The sequence below is a fragment of the Rhea americana genome, unplaced genomic scaffold (genome assembly GCF_003343005.1).
Source record: "Rhea americana isolate MKP2758 unplaced genomic scaffold, rheAme1 scaffold_25, whole genome shotgun sequence".
NCBI classification, from domain to species: domain Eukaryota; kingdom Metazoa; phylum Chordata; class Aves; order Rheiformes; family Rheidae; genus Rhea; species Rhea americana.
Window position 1 is genome coordinate 5,777,862 of NW_028186368.1, and position 19,267 is coordinate 5,797,128.

Genomic DNA, 19,267 nt, shown 5'->3' on the forward strand with positions numbered 1-19,267 from the left:
GGCCTGTGGTGACCCCGGCACCGGCGCGGCCTTCCGGTAACGGCCGGGCGCGRCCGCGCGCCGCTCCCAACGGCTGCGGGCCCCGCGCGGCCATGTCGTGCCGCCGCCTCGCCTGCCTCGTTACCTTCACCTCTCGCCATACATGTGTTTTGAGCTTGCGATGCCTCTGCTAGCATATACTGTCCCGTTTAATCCTTGTSCATTCCTTAAGCAGTACAGCGAGGAGGTGTTTACACAGTTCTGCACAGTTAATATCCAAGAAAAGCCTGTAAAACGGGTGTCACTATTTCAAGTGAGCCCCCCCTCCCCCCGGCCTCCCTTTTTTACTGTAAGTGTGATCAATAGATGTGTGAGCTGCATACTGATGAGTGCTAGATGTAAAGGTTGGTCTATAGCAGCACTGATGAACTAGATTTTCTGCCTTTGGGCGATTGTAAAGCTGACATTTTCAATTCAGTTGCCCCCTTTTTTTTTTTTTTCCACTTACACAGATGACCATGGTGCTCTGTCTTCTCAGACAGGCCCAACGGGTACTCTTGAGAAAACTATCTGGAAAATACAGCTGAAATCCAGTAGTACTCTGCCTGTCTTTCTAACTGAAATAAAGAGTCTGTAAGTATTGTGTCTAAAATAATCCTAAATGATGAGTGTTATTTTTTGTAACATTTTAATTTTACTWTGTGGCAGTGTCATGTGAAGTCATTTTTAAATCTCACAAATATTTAGATATTTGGTGTTGCCTATTTTTGTTTTAATAATTACTAATTTAAAAAATTATAGCCATGCAGTCATCTGTTTTGAAAATACTTTATTCATGCAAAGCTAAAAATCTTTTTGCTTTACTTAAGTATAGCCTTTAAAGGAACAGTGGAATTTTATTTGTTCTTCTGATCTTCAAAAATTTGTTTTTTCTGTATTTTAGCTGGCATGAAATATCAGTATCAGTTTCATGGTATTCTGCTTTTGTTATTTAGGTTCACCATGAAGAGACTTTTCAGCACTTCACACTCAACAGTAGATTCAAAAGAAATGAAAAAATTCCAGCTCCTTGCACATAAGTGGTGGGATGAAGAAGGAGAATATTCAGCCCTTCATTCTATGAATGATATTAGAGTGCCATTTATTAGGTATGCCTTTGAAGATGCAAACTTTCTTCAGATGCTATTTCTGTGCAACATCAGAATATATTGTAAAAGAATTACAATTACCAATACTTAAGATAACTACATATAACATCTATTAAACCACCTTGTGTGTTTGCCCTTAATAACATCCCTTTTCTTTTAGAGATACTCTGTTGAACATGAGTAATAATCATCAACTAGGAAACCCGCTTTCTGGACTTAAGATTCTAGATGTTGGCTGTGGTGGTGGATTGCTAAGTGAAGTAAGAAACAATTTGTTCTTCTTTATTATTTTAAAAGAAGTGTTTTTTTTCTTTTTTTTACTATTTTGTTGCTTAATTCTTCAACATCTGCAGAAGAGCTTTTCTCTTCTATAGTATATTAGTTACATGGTGTTTTGGAGTGCAATGAATTCTACAGACCCTATAGATTATTTGTTTAGGACAGTGGTGGTGGTTCACAGAAAAGAAGGGAATCTACTGAGAAATGCTAAGATCTTAAGGGTCATCACAAAAATAAGATTTCAAGCAGGGTAAAGAAAAACAAAAGGAGAGAATGATGTAAAAGTCTTCTAGCACTCCTCTAGGTAGTCACAGTAAGAGAATCCTTTTGTTTTGTTTCGGAGCTTTGGCGAGAACACTTTACCATGACATTCCCTGTTATAACAGAAAATACTATTTCCTAATATAAACTTATGTTTATAAACTACTCATACTACTATAAACTTGTTTTTTCTGCTCATTTCTTTGAATTGCTTATTATCATTTTTCATGCTGTAGTGAGATTCTTGCTTTTGCTTTATTTCATTAAAAACAAACAAACAAACATGGAATAATGCCAAACAGCTGAAACACATCTCCTCCCTGCAGGAGAGAGTCTCCTGATGTAAGGGCTGGCACTGAAGCTGCTGCCAGAGCAGTCTTCACAAACTTGGGATTGGGAAGGAACCAGATCCATCAATGATAGAGCTGTAGGGCCATGCAGGCTCTGAGCAGTGCTATTTCCTATCAATAGGCTAGAGATAGTTTGCAAATCCAGGGTTACAGATCTGGCTGAGTTATTCTTGGAACTTCATCAGCACTTGAAACGGGGTAATACAAAAGCAACTTGAATCTCTTCCCCCCCCCCCCTTTTTTTTTTTTATTTTGAGAAAAATACTCTGGTCTTGTGAAACTCTACTCTCAGATGTGACTGGCAAAATTGGTATGTTGCATAAGCTTCTCAAATTGAATAACTGGTGAATTTCAGGTTGGAATAACATACATGTGGTCATGTTCTACAGACTGTTTCAGTTTCMAAAGAGGTTATGACTGAGGTGTTAACCTATAAGTAAGAAGACACTAGAGAAACTTGAGTGACAACCAAGTCTGATGCTATCCTAGTAAACATCAGTGTTTAGTTCTCAGCAGTGAGAACATCCCAGAGATAGTCATATATTAAGTAACCATTAAAAAGATATGAGGATTTACCATTACAGGTGGATGTTGAAGAAAGTAATGATAGTAATTAAATACTGCATTGGTTTTCTTCCTTTGTTTTTTCTGTATGTGATGGTAATAGTGAAAGAAATCTTTATTTGGGGTAACAAAATGGTTTCAAAACAGTTTATTCTTAAAAAAAAAAAAAAAAGTATACACTTTAGGCATTTTTATGTCTAAGGCTACTGCCTCTTTTCATGAAAAAATTATTATTATTATTATTATTATTATTATTATTATTGTGCTTTATCTCTAATAAACCTTTAAATAAAGCTGGAGGATCAAAGCCCATCATTTATTGTTTGTCTTATTCCTCTATTAATATTCTCTGCAAGTGTTTTCAGGATTGTTTATGCAGTTTCCAAATTTGCAGACATCTTTAAGTAAATTGTTTTCATGCAGAGAATAAATTATTCTCTGTATTATTAGCCTCTAGGTAGGCTGGGAGCTTCAGTTACTGGAATTGATCCTCTGGAGGACAACATTAGAACAGCAGATCAGCACAAGTCATTTGATCCCATCCTGGCCAAGAGAATACAGTACAAGTCCAGTTCACTGGAGGAGATTGTGGAAGAGTCTATGGAAACCTTTGATGTAATTGTAGCTTCTGAAGTAGTGGAGCATGTGGCTGACCTTGAAATGTTTATCAAGTGTTGCTATCAAGTGTTAAAGGTAAGAGAGCTTTTGCTTTCGTTTTTGGGATTATTTATTCACTTATTATTAAAGCTTTTATTTGAAGTTAAATTTATGAAAACACCTAAATCTGGTTTCGTTCCTCCACCTTGAAGTGCCTGAAATATGAACTGCACTCTGGAGATGCCTTTCGTTCTCCCTGAGGGTGCAAGAGGAGGATCTTCCCATCTTCAATGACTAAAGTTAAAGGGAATTTGTTCCCTCAACCCTGCCTTAGTTAATATTTACTTAATATTAACGTTACTTAATATTTTAGTGTTGCTTTGCGTGAAGACCTCAAGAAATCTGATTGTATCTCATCTCTCCTGGGTGAGAGAAGATGTGACAGTGCTGCTGCTGATGGACAGCTACAGTTCAGACTGAATTGAAACTCTCTGTAATGACATTTCTGACACAAGATTTTACTCCAGATCTAGACTCATAACAGATGTACTCAAGGACTGCTTTTAAAGAATCATGCTTAGATATAGTTGGGCTTTGTTTTATTCCAATACTATTTCATTTGCAAAGAAGGATGATAGGCCCAGTACACAAGCAGGAGCTCTCCTTTAATCCCTTGATTTGTGTTTCTGGTCATCAGAAGGCATGTTTATTATTTGAGTGGAACCATTAACTAATACTTGGTTTAGTGGGAGTACAGAAATTATCCTTTATTTCTTTCACCATACTTACAAAACTACTACTACTGCTTTAACCACAATTCATTCCTGGTTTTCTTTTTCGTCCTTGTAATTGTTAAAATAAGCACTGTATTCATCAGTATCTTAAGCAGTGTTGTACGTTTTTTAGATTTGGTTTWAAAAAAAAAGAAATGTGTATTTATATCTCTCTATATATTTACATTAGTTCTTGCATACACTTTATACCTTTCATTCATCCTTTTCCTGGGCAATAGTATGTGTTACGTGTGATTTGGGTAGATATTTCTGGGACAAGGAGATACTTTTCAGATAATCGAAGGCTTTTTGTTGACTGTTTGAAGATTTTTGAGTCACACTGTTAGAACACTACATTCTGACTTTTTAAATTGTTTTTAAACAGCATACTTGTAAATATGAGTTCTGTCATGAAATTAGTTCTTACTCTTAAAGCATGTAGATTTGGACATAGACAAGTTACATGATTTAATGCAATCGAACTTAGAGTTTTTTGGCTTTTTTTCAAAATATTATTTTAATTGAACATTTTAATCTTTTAAATAGCCTGAAGGTTCTTTATTCATTACTACAATCAATAAAACACAGTTGTCCTATGTCCTGGGAATTGTGATTGCAGAAAAAATAATAGGCATTGTACCAGAAGGAACACATGAGTGGGAGAAGTTTGTTCCCCCTGAAGAGCTACAGCGCCTCCTGGAATCCAGTAAGTACCAAGCTAGATGATGGAGATGCACAGACATAACAAATGTTCTTTGTAGAAAAGGTGATGGGACTGGATGGGTGAGGCATCTGATGACAACTATACACTCCTTTTACTATGTGAGTTGGTATTAACCCCCCCCCCACCAAATACTTTGCTTTAGTTCCCTGTAGAGAAGCTGAAGTATGATTTGTGTTATTCTCTTGGTAAGGTCTTCTCATAGCACTTTACAGTGATACTGTAAGGAACATGACTAATACTTGTTTGTGTGCTGGTTGTTCTTTCCATTCTCTCTTCAGAGGAGAAGCAGGTGCAGAGGAGTGGTTTGTTTTGAGAGGATGTTTGTTTTCTGCCTTCTCTCATATATCCTGCTGGGACACAGCAGAATCATGCAATGAACCTGAGAGCTGCTCAGCAGGGAGTGCTAAATCACTCCTCACTTGCACCGATTTTCTTGCCTTGATTGTGTTCTTCTGCTTCTTATATTTACCCTTCTTTGGGGGAATCTCCATAATCCTTCCAAAGACATGTTCAGATGATGATTTTTTGAAATGAGTAATGTTAATCTTAAGAATGTGTCCACCTACAAAAATTCAGTCCCCCACATGTGGTGTTGTGAAGCTAGCATACCACCTTGCAGTGGCTTGCCATACAGCAAGCTAATGGTATGTGGCCTGACACAGAGCTATCGCTGCTGCTACCAATAGCTAGGCGCATTATTGTCACTAGTGCTGCCAGCGGTGATGCCTGTTGCCACTGCTCATGGTGATATCTGACAAAAAACAGGCTTGTGAAGCACTGCTCCAGAGCTCAGAGGAAGAAGCATATTTCAGACTTGCTATTCTAAAGTGATGTTGCAGTGACTTAGAATATTTGAGAGCATCAGTTGCTTTATGCCTTCTTATTTTTCTAGGTGGCTTTTCAGTGAAGGCTGTGAATGGGATGTTGTACAATCCTCTCACGGGGTCATGGAGTTGGACGGAAAGCACAAGCATTAACTATGCAATGCATGCTGTGAAATCCGGGGGTCAGGGACAGTCAAGCCACACAGACCCCTCATCAGAGAAGCAACATGGACAGCACTCTGCCACAGCTGGCACTAGCATGTGACTGAGAGATGTGGTGACAGACTGCCACCAGGGACAGAAAAGAAGGTTTTACACAGATGGACATCATAAAACCTTGTGTAACAAGAAGTTTGCTGTTTGCATGAATAATGCTTATACTTTTTTGGGCCAGTTATCTTAGGGCAGTCTCAGAAAAAACAAGTGCCCATTATCTTAAGAATCATTTAAGAGTGAGATAACTGAAGCTTTTGAAGAGTAAGTATTTTTATAAGAAGATAGTTGCAAATTATCAGACAGGGAAATGTAAATTATTCTGTCAATAGCTTGGAGGAAGCTCTTCTGTGACATTTTTTTTCAGTCCTACCAGGAAAACTCAGGTCTCCACAGAATAATAGCTTAAATGTGGAAGGAGTTTTTAAAATACAATACTGTATGGTAAATAAAATGTCTTAAATATTCAAGTTGCTGAGGCAGTTAAAATATAAATCATTTAAACTCCCCCCCCCAACACCTGCCAAAAAAGAAAAAWGTTTCAGTATTATTATTATGCCTCTTCCCTGGGAAAAAGTGAAAGAACAGCGAACCTTTTTTGACAGGTCATGCTATTTCTACAGTTGACATGAGTTAGCTGTGCAATGGAAGAAGAGTCTCCTAGACCAGAATGCCTCTGTGTTAGAAGTCTCTTCTCTATAAAGGTACTGTGCCTGTAATTCCAACTTCCTCCTCCACCCAAATAAAAGAAAATAAAKTTGCAAATAAATTTTATTAAGCAACTGTATCTCTATGCCAGAAAAATGATATGTTTGTATGTCTGTCCTAGAACTGGAGGGCCATGCCTACCCACTCTTAAAGTCCTGATGCCACACATGCTAAGGAAGAGTGTTGGTCTACATTGAAATAGGACATTCTAAATAAAATGACTTGTGTCCATGGTTATATTTCTTTCCTTAATGCTCTCACTTGTAAATCTCTCAGCTTGTTTACAGGTACAGAGATGGGTTGGCTCGTTTTTTAACTTGAATTTGCAGGGATGAAAATTAAAACTTTTTTTGGGTTACTCACGCATCTCTTGTGGTAGAGGCTTAGTGGGTTAAATTATTATATTACACATTTGCATTCTTGCTATGCTGCAGTTGCACGTTGCTTTGGAATCTAATTTTTGCGATGGATCTGATGATGCAGAGAAGTAAACAGTTAATTTATAATGGAAATACTAGTAATTCATTGATAGAAAGACTGAAAGGGATTATCATGATTATTTAGCATAGCCATTTCAATAACAGTGAATTCTGCATTGTAAAATCTGTTTGGGATATAGCTTGACTTTTGGGAAGAAGGTTCATCTTCATGTAGAGTGTGCAGTGATGGAGAAGCCACTACATTGATAAGCAAGTTGTTCCAAAGGTGATTAGGTGAAGTGTACTAGCTTCAGATTCCAGCCAGTTATGTCTTTATGGCTTTATTTGTAGATTAAGGCCTCCTCTGTTACCAGCTGTCTCTTTCTTGTAAATATCCTTGTGGTTTGGAGTCAAGTCATCTCTTAATCTTCTCTTTGGTAAATGGACTGAGGTTGTTATCTAAGTGTTGCACATTACACTGTAGGTTTCTGACTTCATATGAAACTTTTACGTTTTGTGGTAAACATCTGATTCCACCCCAACTTTTTATTTTCCTTTCTGAAGCATGACCATGGAAATAGATGCAGTATTCCAGTAATGGTCTCACTAATGCTGTCTGCTGCAGTACCACAGTCATTCTCCTCTATCCGACATCCTTGTTTTGCATGGGAGTGTCTGCTCAGCTGGTCTTGCATGCAAAATGAGGCRTAGTGTTTGGGAGTGGAGTGTCACACCAGGAAAAAACATGGAGGCAGAGCAGTTAACAACAGTCTTYGCTCCTAAGAATGTGGCCTTGTGTTTAGGCATATTAAAGCATGTGCTTTAAGTGAATTCCCCTAGCTATGCAATCTACTCAAATTGAAGTTATTTACTACTCTGTGCCTGTTTCAAATTTTACCAACAGTGAATTGAAATAAATAGGATCTGAAAAGCACTCAGACCATGACAGAATCCTAAGGGAGCCCACTAGAAACACCCTCCAAGAGGGTGATAACCTGCCATTCATGTATTTGTTTTTAAGACCTGTGAGGTAAAATGAGGTGGATAAAATTGGGATAGAAAGCTGATTTTTGTTTGCTTTAGAAGCCTTAAATATGGATGTATATGTAACCAGCTATTATAATGGTGGTCTTCTCCTTTCCATTCTTTGCAGTTGCTTGTTGCTTACTTGTATTTTTTCATTAAATTGCAAGCTGCTTGGGGAGGAATGTTTTTTCACGGCTATTTCTATTGTATCTAACACAAAAAGACTTTGATGCTGCTTGAGTTCCTTGGTCCTGCTCACAAGAGGGCTTATGTAGCTAAATTAACAATGGTTGACATTTAGGCAAGCAGCAGATGCACCTGATTGTCCATGGATTTTGACAGAAAGCTTCCTTAGGCACCTGACCTGCTCTTGCACACGTACAGGAGCACTGTCAGCTAGGGAGAGTTCAGTGAGTGGTTTGGGCAAAGGAGTGGGGATTGCTTAAATAGACCCCTATAACCATGATGTGTCTTCAGAGTGGAGAAATAATTTTAATGAGAAAGCAAACATTGTAGGACTTCCCTAACCTTGCTTTTTAGTTGAAAATTCTTTTTAATTCCATGCATTATTCCAAAATATGCATCTCTGACATAACATAAATGCAGTACTATACCCTGTATAACATTATATATTCATACTGCAAAACCTTTTTTTCTTACGATTTTCTCTGCATTGGAAACCAACAGAGATTTCCTGCTTCTCTTAACCCAACTGCTGCGGAAATTTAACAAGTGCTATTGAAATAGAATTTAGGTCAAATAGATTTTCCAATCTTCAGTTTTCCTGCTGCAAGTTTTTGTGAGCAGGAGCCACATGTTTGAAGCTTACAGGGATAGTAGTAGTAGGTAGTAAGTAGGTAGGAGAGAAAATGTAATGTTAATGGTAACAGGTAAGTGCGTGGGGACTCTAAAGCCAAATACAAAGTGATTCTTGCCTTGAGATTGTGAAGAACAGTCACACTTTGGGCTTACTCTTCCTCAGTCTTAGTTTCTATTTCTGGCTGCAGAATCTTTTAAGCAGTCTTTGTCTCTCCATTTTCCAGCCACTGATTTCTGCAACACAACAAAACAAAGCAAGGAGTTGATCTGGCTAAAAAAACCAAACAATCTGACAAAACAAACTACAGTGTTCTGGATGGTCTCAGCTATTCGGCCCAAGATTTGGCTTATTGTGTTTTCTCACCTCTCCCCTGTCAAGCCATACAGTCTGTCACTTACCTGCCCGCCTTTGCTGAGTCTCATGCTTGTCTGAGTCTTCCACACACTGATTCAGCTCTCTGTCTCAATAAAAAAAAACATGTTTTTTCTTTTTGGTGGGTTTTCGGTTGTTTAAGGAGCCAAATCGTCCCACTGTCAAGGACCAGAGCCRGTCACCAGATAAGTAGTGAGAGCACATGGTTGGGGAGAGGGCAAGGGCAGAATGGGCCCTTTGAGTGATGGTAAGTTTAAGTCCTGTGCAACTGCACTTTAAGAAATATTTGAAACATTAATTGCACTCAGTCCCAATTTGAATAATATGAAAGCTTCAGAGAAAATTTGTGTTTCATTTTCTTTTTAAATAATAGAACTTTAGAACTTGATGTTTCCATGATGTTYCGTTGTGCTATCTCATTGCCTGATACTCGCTTGCAGTCAGGTGACATTTCCTGACCATTTTTACAGAACTTTACCATTTCTTTACATACGATTTCTCAAACAACCTGTATCAGTTCTCTTGGGAATGGAAAGGAGAGAAAGTAGTGGGAATGGAAATGTATAGTGTCTGTGAGTGGAGATAAGAATAAAGACTATCTTTTAGAAAGTTTTCCTGAAAACAGCTTCTCGGGTTTTTTCTTCATTATGCTGAAACCTCAGCTCTAACTAAAAATAGCTTATTTTCTTCACACAAGAAATGCTTGAAATCCCTTCTCTTGAGATATTCAAAATCTGCCTGGACGTGATCCTGTGGAATGTGCTTTAGGTGACCCTGCTTGAGTAGGGGGGTAGACTAGATGATCTCAACCGTTCTGTCCGATTCTGTGAAAGGAATAATCCTGTGCAGTCTGAAGGTTCAGATACCAAAAGGTTCCACTTCTGTAATAAACCCTCCCCCTCTTTATTTTTTAAGGTGGGCTGATGAAGCAGGGGAGAGGAGAACAAGTGAGACAGGAAGACTATGAATCAGAATTTAAGTGCTGATGATGTAATTGCAGTGATTTGAGAGGAATCCAGGTGTATCTGGTATGAGGAACACCACTGGAAAGCTGGTAGTTAAAGAAGGAAGAATATTAATTCCTGGAAGATAAATATAACTCTTAAGGACTGAGACTGTTAAGCAAAGGTATACAGGGCAGTCAGGTTTGAGCCTGCCCTGGAAGAGCAACAACCAGTGGTTGGGAGAGTGCCTGTGTCAGATTGAAGCACAACAATTCAGGTGTTCGCAGCCTCCCACTTGTTTTTGTATGTTAACTGCCAGTGCCTCATTCCAAAATACCTATGCCCTTGCTGTGTTCCTTGAAAGAAAAGCTGGCTCCTCTAGATACAAACTGAATATTAGTTACTTAYTATGTGTAATCATCTGCTAGCCTCCTCATTCACAGTGTTTCCAATGTTTATATAGGGAATCTGTTATTCTGCTGCTATATGTTCCTGCACTATTTCTTTATTTCTTACAGTATTTAATTCACTTTTATCAGGAACATAGGCTATAGGACCTGTCACTGCCTATGCTCCTATAGGTCAGAACAACTTTAATCCTTGAACTGGAACACTGAGCAAGTGAAATGCTTCAGGTAACATTGATTTAGTGAAGATACTGTCATTAATTTGTTAAAAGGGAAAAGTGTGGAAGCCCTAAAGGGTGATAAGGAAACCTGCTGCATAATTCCTCTTCCACATCCCCACTCCTCTGAAGTCCTCAACCAGCCAGCTTAGTACACGTGAATGCCTTTTCTCTCTAAGTCTTTACTGTGGATCTTTATTTTGAAGTAATAGGCCCACACCTCATTATGGGGCTGCCCTCCAAAGATTGGGAGGTAAAGCCTGCTCGTCTGCTGTCCCTTCCACAGAGATCATCTAGTGAAAATTGTATCTCACTGATTTTCTTAGTAGATCGCAAAGTGCAGATCTCAAGTGTGTTGTTCCCATTTTATGGGTAGATGAACTGAGGCACAGAGTGGTGAAGTGAACTGCTGCAGTCACTGAGCAGGCTACAAGTGGACTGGGAGCAGAACAGCACCCAGAGGACCAGCCAGCAATACACTGCTCTCTGCTCTAGGCAGCATTGCCTGTCTGGTGTTGCCTCTGCTCGGCTTTGCTGAGCCCACAGGGGAGGGAGTGGTATCATTTAGTATATAATTATCCTTCAGAATATCTAAAGCAGATCCACGGTTTCTCTGCTGTCTCAGAGTAACTTTGTTTTTCCAACACTGTGAATTTTGTTGCACTGTCTCCTGCTTCATGATGGGTCATCAAAAAATAGTAAAACATTGGTTTTATGACTCTTCAAATCACTTAATTCTGCTTATACTAACAAGTACTATSAATCTGAATTAAAATAATATACTTTCAGGTGATGTTTTTGTGATAAAATCGACCTGCATTCCCCCTGGTTCTTCCAGATTATAGGATAAATTTTCAGTCCTTTAACATTCATGCTAACAGTAGACTTTCTTTGTACTGATAGACTCGTACCTCATTTTCTTGAAGAGATACAGGATGATGTCATGTTTTATTCTAGGCAGAGAGGCTAGGATTTCATCTAGGATGTAAAATCACCRGACTTGTTTTGATTTATACGTGCATTCTTTGCACACCCAACACTCCTGGTGACATCAGTGTATTAGGAATTCAGGATATATATTTTGATCTGCATTTTACAGTGCTTTTACTTCCCCATGGAGTCCACTGCAGTAATAGACAGAATCAATATTCACTTTTAGTAAAAAATAGAATATTTTTCTGCTTAAAAGGACATACCATTAGTATTCCATTAATAAATGAGACCTCTGTTGCATCCTCATGAGTTATGCTAACAAAAAACCTGCTGAAACAACTGGRAGATAAAAATGTTAATTTTATTCTCCTGAATTAGAAAAAAATGCCTAACACCTGAAGACATAAAAAAGAAAATAAACCCCAACAACGTAATAAAGAGGAGTCATCAAAAGAATGTATTCAGATCACATAAAAAAAATTAAAGGCTAAATAATGAATATTATGCTGACTTTCAATCTATTATTTTTATTATTGACATTATTGAACAAATGAGCAATTTCCAGGAGKGTACAGATTTACCCTGAATGTCCTCTGAAAAGAACAGCACCAGCRTTAAACCTTGGGGATTACTTCCCAACTTTGCCTTCCTCTGGCTTCCTCTCTGCTGTTGGATGAGTTACACAGCTCAGTACCTTGCCTCCCTTCATTCATGGAAGTTATGCTTTCTAAAAGTAATGGGACCTAAGCATCTAAATGCCTTTAGGAGTCTGCATTTAATGTAGTCTCTGTCTCAGTTCCCCAGTTGTAACACTGGAGGCTGTGATGTGGATGGACATACTCAAGATTATCAGGTGTCTGTATTGCTACAGGGACGRAAGCAGCTTTAGCAGACAGATTGTTAGAGATGCACGAGAGAAGACTTACTGCTGAAATAAGCCACACACAAAACGTAATAGAAAATAAAAATGTAGCCCCTTGGAAGGCAGYGATCTTGAAACGTAAACAAGAATCTACAAGCAACTAATAGGCAAGACACAGTTAYGACATCTAAAAAYGTTACTCAGKTTTTTTTTTAATGTTTTCTCCTAATTGCACCCACAACATCTGCAACGCTGAGTGTTTAATCTCTGCCATATCCAGGAATGTTTAATAACAATAAAACCCAATATTATTCTGTCTGAAACTCCTYCCCTGCCCCGAAATGAATCAGTACCAGGTTTCTTTAGCACGCAGAAGAAAGGTGCCTATATATTCATTAACACCCCCTCCTCTCCTGCTGCCAAATATCTAACTCCTTGACAGAGCAGAAGCTATTAAACCATTGGAACTGTTCCCTGGTCATGTGCTTGCACAGAGTCTTCTACTCTGCAATCCTTTATATTTTAAATCCCTAGAACAGTATTTCTCAATATACCCTGGAGAGAAAATGGCCTGTCARATCTCCCTGCAAAAGGTGCCTGCTGAGGAAAAATGTACGCAGGATGGATGAGATCTGATTCACCCAGCTATGGCTGTTGACAAAATATTCTGGAAATGCTTTGTTTTTTCTGTAGGCTGTAAAGGAAGGATGAGACACTAGATGAACCTACATGCCAAAGTTTCTGAAAGTGAAGTCAGATGAAATGATGTCCCATGAAAGGATGAAGAAGAGAGGGAGTTATGTGGGCTGAAGCACTTCAGGGTGATGAAAGCAGATTTCAAGTGGCCTGTCCAGGCAGGACTGCATTCCTGTGTAGGTGGTACAGCATCTCTCCCTTATTGTCTCCAGCCTATAGACACGCAAAAGGCTTCTGTCTAAGGTCTTTGCCAAGCAGCCCTTTTTATCCCAGCACCAAATTCACAACAAACCTCTGCTTTGCCATCTGCTGTGGTGCTCATCAGCCTGCATTCCCAGAGGCTGCAGACAGTGGGTCAGTTGCTGTGCTGCCCTGGCTCCCATCCATCTTTATTGCCAGAGCTCTCCAGATGCTCAAGAACAGTCTTAGCCTCAGGGCTGCTTTTCTGAAACTGGCTCTCCTCCCTTTTTCMATCCCTCCTCTTTCTCCTCTCACTGCCTTCAGCTTGGAGTTRATTTGCAGACAAATGTGTTGCGCTGAGATGATCTGCTGTCACATTTGTTGTCCCATTGCCCTGGACTGACAGGGTGTGTGTTAGCTAATGGGACACTGCTCTATTTTGCAGGGTCCGCTGCAGCCGGGCCTTTTATYTCTGCCATTATCACCTTAGGCTAATTGCTAACTAATCTAAGGCAGATGCATTAAACAACTCATTTTTTTTCCATAAAAAACAACATTTCCCACTTATCCGGATTATATCTGAAGACTAGATATGTGTTTTGAAAATAGTAAATATAGTGCTTAAAGAAAATCTGCAAAAACTTCTACATCTTTATTATTAATCAAGTATGAACTGAGACACTAACCAGGTCACTGCACTGTGTGTTGTAAATCTAAATTCTTCTGGAGGATGCTATAAATGGGCAAGGGGGAGTATTTAACAAATGGGAAAAGATTGAGAGCCACTGCACTAGGCTACTGATAAGTTACCTGTACTTGGCGCCCAAAACTATTCTGCTATTTACAGTTTTAAATGAAAGATCTGACTGTAAAAGCCATGTAACCATGCACGACGTTCTCAGGATTGTCAGTTGTCCAAAAAGCTTGTAAAACATTGCAGTAAAGTTATAAACAACTAAAGGATCAAAAGACTGTAGGTCTGTTAACGGAGCATTTTTCTCTGTGCATCTAGTTCTGTATTAATAACTTACRAATATGACCAACTTAGCAGGGAACTGACAGCCTGAGTATTTCCATCTGCAGAAAGGAGATTTTATACATAGCCATTTTTTGCAAAAGCAAGGAAGAATGCTGAGTTATTCTCATCATTTGGGGCAGTCTCAGGGTATAAGTTACCTCAGAAAGTGGCTTTGCTTACCAGAAAGTACAAGATGAAMTCTGTACATCTGTACAATGGAATTGTACAGTATATGAACTTACATATAGGAACTTCTGTATGGCAGATGAGAAGAATTTTAGATTCTAGATGTTTAGCATTTTCTACATATTTGTATATTTATGCTAAAATTATAACGAACYCCTTTTTAAAATCCAAACTAAAATGCAGCATGAATATTTTGCAGCTATACTTTGCCTATTTTTATTTGAATAATTAAAAAGATGTGTATATGAAACTCAAGCTGCCCAGAGAGATCATTAATATTACAACAAAATAAATCCTGGCAGCAATAAATGATTATTTCAAAAGGAACTTGGAAAGCCTGCCAGCTATGAAAAAGCCCTTTTTCTCCCTTTCAGGCTCAGACCTTACCACAAAACCTGATGAAATTGTCTTCTGCACACAAGAGCTCAGGAAATTTGGGCTATTTCTGAACAGAAGGAAAGTATCTCCAGAATACTGGAGCCTTCCCAGCAGATGCTCTGCCAGCAGACCAAATGAGAGGTCTTACCAGTTGTCTGGTGACAGCAGGTCATTGCGCATCGGCACCATGAAGTGGTTTCGCTTCAGGAAGAACAACTCTGAGCAGCATTTGCAAAAGGCCACGGTCTGTTACATAACAGCCACTGGACCTGATCACAACATAAAGTTGTTTTTCAAGCACTCTGAGAGCAGAATGATTACTTTATGCCACACAGCATCAAGAATAAACACACAGCAGTCTGCAAAAGTTAATGGAGTTGTTAAAAGCTCCATGCTGCCCAAACTGAACATTTAGAAGAAAAGTAGGCAAGTTTCAAACACTGAGTAGAAGCTACAGACGTTATCAGTGTGGAAGATAAGCAGCAAATTGGTGGCCTTATTTCTTAAAACTGTGGGGGAGAATTGGTGAGTGAAGTGCCACTTTCAAAAAACATTTGGCAAAAGTACCAGGAAGCAAAACTCAGAGCAAGGCATTTCATATGACATCTGATTTTTAAATATTTCATTAGATCTCAAATAAAATACAAACTGTGACTGCCAGGACAGCTTCTGAGGATAAAAGTCTGCAAAGACTGTTTTTAACTGCCTAGATAAGACTGTGTGGTTTCACACAGCTCTCTCCAGCCCAGTGGGCAGCCTTCGGTACTAAGTGGATTATTTTTTTTAAGAGATACAGTGATCTCAAGGACTTTACAGAAAAACATATCAATGTAATAAAGAACAAGAGATTTTAGATATATTTTACACTGGCATGAAAAACCCTATTTGTATACACAACCGATGAGCCTCAGAATTCACGTGTATGGCTACACACTTTTACAGTCAGATCTTTCATTTAAAACCAAAGAGTTTCAGTGACTCCCTGCCCCCAAATCCAATGAAAGGATACTGGCAGAGGAAAGAATCTAACTTGCTATAATAAAGTAGGCTTAGATTTATATTTATTAGAAAAATATACTTATTTTATCCTATTATTCTTTCTTCCTTTAGGCAGCCTCACTAGGACAAATTACAGATAAAATAAACTACATACAAGATTTTGTTTGCTCTGCATTGATACATCTAATGGATCACTGTTCAAGACTGTGCTGCTCTCAGTTGGCCTGTGTTTGCAGCCAAACGGAAGTGTGGGCATCTCACTATTAGTTCTTATTTTATTTACTCCAAAAAATGAAAAATGATGAGGTAGTTATTTTGCAAAGATGCATCGTTCACTTCTGTTCCCTCTTTAAGTACGAGAAAGGCAGCTGTTGTTCTTGTGCACGTTACCTGTGATCTTCTTTACACAAATATGGGAAAACTGGAACATGGCTCATGAGATTGCAGGGCCTGGAATTTGCAGAGGCACAAAGCAATAGTCACAGCTAAACACAACAAGGCACTACAGCTTGGGTTTCTGATGACTACTACCACTTAGTAAACATCTGTAATAGGAATCGTTAGTCACTGCTACAAGGGATGACACTACTGTCTTAGGAGGTTGCCCACTTTACTTGGAGAACATGAGTCTGATAGCCAGAGAAAAGGCAGACTAAGGATACTGTGTTTGCTTTTTTGTCTGCAAATATTATTGTGTCACAACTCCAACAAGGAGACCAACCAAACCACAAATGGATTCAGTCTCTTTCTGAGAGGAGGCTTTGAAAGTCCAAGGAAGAGAGGCTAACTGACCACTGTTGGTAAATTTAATGTATGGGGTAGGTATAAGAGTATAAAATTTATGTTTCATCAGTGTTGTTTATTTGCTGTTTTAAAATTCTGGTGATACAGTAAGATGTGATATTAGGACCTTTCAAAATTGTTACTTGGACCCTTCAAATGGCTTAGTTTCGGTGACACCCTCAAGAGCATCTGCAGAAATCCCCATTCTGCTTCCTCATGGCAGTAGGAACTAGACAGCGGATAAAATGATCTCTTTGATCACTGCAGTGATCCCTTAGGCTCCCCCACATCCAGTTAGTGCCATGCAGGTCATAGCTGACCTCTGAAAATCACTTTTATAAGCAGCAGGCCAAGGCTGTAAGTGCTCCCGTTAGGACCAGGCAACCGGCGAGCAGCTAGAGCTTTCTGCTCAGCTTCCTGCCAGGTGTTGCTGTGCGCTGTGCTGTCATAGCCTCAAGACAACACAGTAACAAGAACAGAAATATCATCACAAAGTCCATGTCCAAAAGGCGGGTGGCAGCCTCTCTGCCAAACACAGGTTAAAAATCTGACTAGATTACTGCTCTAATAATCCCTGAGCAACTGGTTTGACCTATAATGTCCCTTGAATTTGTACATCATTTTAACACCAGCAGAAGTACAAGCTGGACTACCAACACAACAAATTGACTTTCTGAGCCTAAATTATAGCAGTGCTTTCTTCAAAACACCAAGTTGGGCTCATGTTGTCCAGGACAGCAGTGAGAAGTGAAAGATTTAATACCTCCTCCTCCTCTCCTATCTCTCAGGTCTCCACCACCTGTGCCAGACACTGATCCAAAACACAGGCTTCAGGATAACTCCTTTGCCCCTAAAAGTCAAAGAACACCAGCARCTGTGATGTGGATGCCCAAGACCTTTCCCCGCCCTCGGGAAAGCTTAGATCCCATCTGTAATTGGATCAGTCTTATCTGTAACATAGTAAGTAATTCCCTTGCAGTAGGAAAAGCTGAGACCAGCTACCAAGCTGTGGCAGTCCAGATTTATTAGGCTGTCTGCTACTTGAAACAAATCTTCAGCCTGAGATTTGCAGGTGGTGTAGCAGAGGGAAAGRGCTTTCCTTCTTTGTCTCTTTGCTGCCCTTTTATAAGAATTTAACAAATTTTATGCTGTGAATGATCAGTTGTGGCATGAAACTTCCCCCGCTGCTCTCACTTTCCACTTACTTCATTATTTGTGCATCTGTAATGTGGAATGACCCAAAAGTTGGGAAGAGAAAAGTTTTGGGCCAGCACCCCATTATGGATGAAGGCAAAGGCACGCAGCAGGTTTTGGTGGGAGCAATCTGTTTGTGGAATGATATTTACCAGGTAAATACTAACCGCCATTAATTCCCGGGAGCATCAGCATAGGTGTTCTGTATCGAAGGTGGCACAACGGGCTCTTGTGCTTTAGCCTCTGGCTCCTGAATACCAGTAAATAACCATTTATAAGTAATGAATAAAATGAAATGCTACAAGCAGCTACTGTAGGAAAGTCACTCAAGCAGAACAACATACTTCCCACTAAGTGAAGGCGGGACACACAGCCTGTTGCTCTAATGTCGCCAAGCAAAACTAAATGCAAAACCGGCTGCCACTGATGTCTGGAGAAGTCAGCATGTGGACCTGAGCTCCACAGCTTCGCTGCATGGCCATGCCATGAACTCAAAGCCCTCCTCCTGCTCCTCCTCCTCCTCTAGACTCTGAGGAAGAACAGGAGTCAGAATCTGACCAATTTCATATCAGGGATTTTGGTGCTGTTTCATCTGTGTTGTCTAATCTGTCTCACACCCAGAAGCAGAGCTGCAGCAAAGCCCTGGGTCATGGACTTGCTATTTTCCCAGCTGGATACTGAAAATTGCTCATTTGTGTGAAGAATCTTGTCACTTTATTCCTGTGAATGTAGCTTGGGGGCTTTTTGGGGAGCAGCTGCATTCACACCATTAAATAATTAAATGCATTAAATAATGGACTCCATGTTAGGAGAACGGCATTAATCAGGAAAAGAAGGGCATTTAGCAGCATGAAGGAGCCAGTGTGATGTGCAGAGCCGCGGATACTCCGCAGACTATGAAGTGAAGCCCTGCTCATCCTGCCTTGGGGCACCCAGGATGCAGCAGTTAAGTCTGAAGGTAAGGGACAGGTGTAAGGTTATCCCACATGAGTGCAGTAAAATCTTGCCGCCTTGTGGACCGAGGCACTTGTGTTAATGTCACTTTGCTTCTGGTTTTCTCTACCTTTTAAAGGTGATCTTCTCAGCCACCTGCTCAAGCATCAGTATAATTGGAAAACAGATATTTCTGCCTGATATCAATTTTTTTTTTTTTTTTTTAAAAACATACTGTCATTTTCTGCTCCAGCTGGGCACCGGGATTGCAGAGCACGGAGCCTGGAGACACGGGCTGGGCGGCGGGTCCCTCCGCAAAGCCAGCGGCAGCGCAGCCAAGCTCGTAGCAGCAGGGCGCAGGTATTTTTAACGCAAAACACCGGGGTCGAGGCCGGGCTCACCGCGGGCCGCAGCCGCGCTCCCAAAGCGAGCCCGCATTTCTGCGGAGGGCACCCGCCTCCTCCGGCACCCCCGGAGAA

At 39.9% G+C, this 19,267-nt stretch overlaps 1 protein-coding gene across 1 annotated transcript in view; it reads left to right on the forward strand.

Moving 5' to 3' along the window:
- Nucleotides 1–9,679, forward strand: part of COQ3 (coenzyme Q3, methyltransferase) — a gene marked incomplete at its 5' end in the record, with an annotated part of 9,986 nt that extends 307 nt beyond the window's left edge. Inside the window, 6 exons of the mRNA XM_085306940.1 lie at nt 492–612; nt 975–1,127; nt 1,288–1,387; nt 3,032–3,274; nt 4,498–4,657; nt 5,568–9,679. Of these exons, the coding sequence (XP_085163066.1) occupies nt 492–612; nt 975–1,127; nt 1,288–1,387; nt 3,032–3,274; nt 4,498–4,657; nt 5,568–5,764 (974 nt within the window). The remainder of the gene's footprint in view (nt 1–491; nt 613–974; nt 1,128–1,287; nt 1,388–3,031; nt 3,275–4,497; nt 4,658–5,567) is intronic.
- Nucleotides 9,680–19,267: the final 9,588 nt, after the last annotated feature.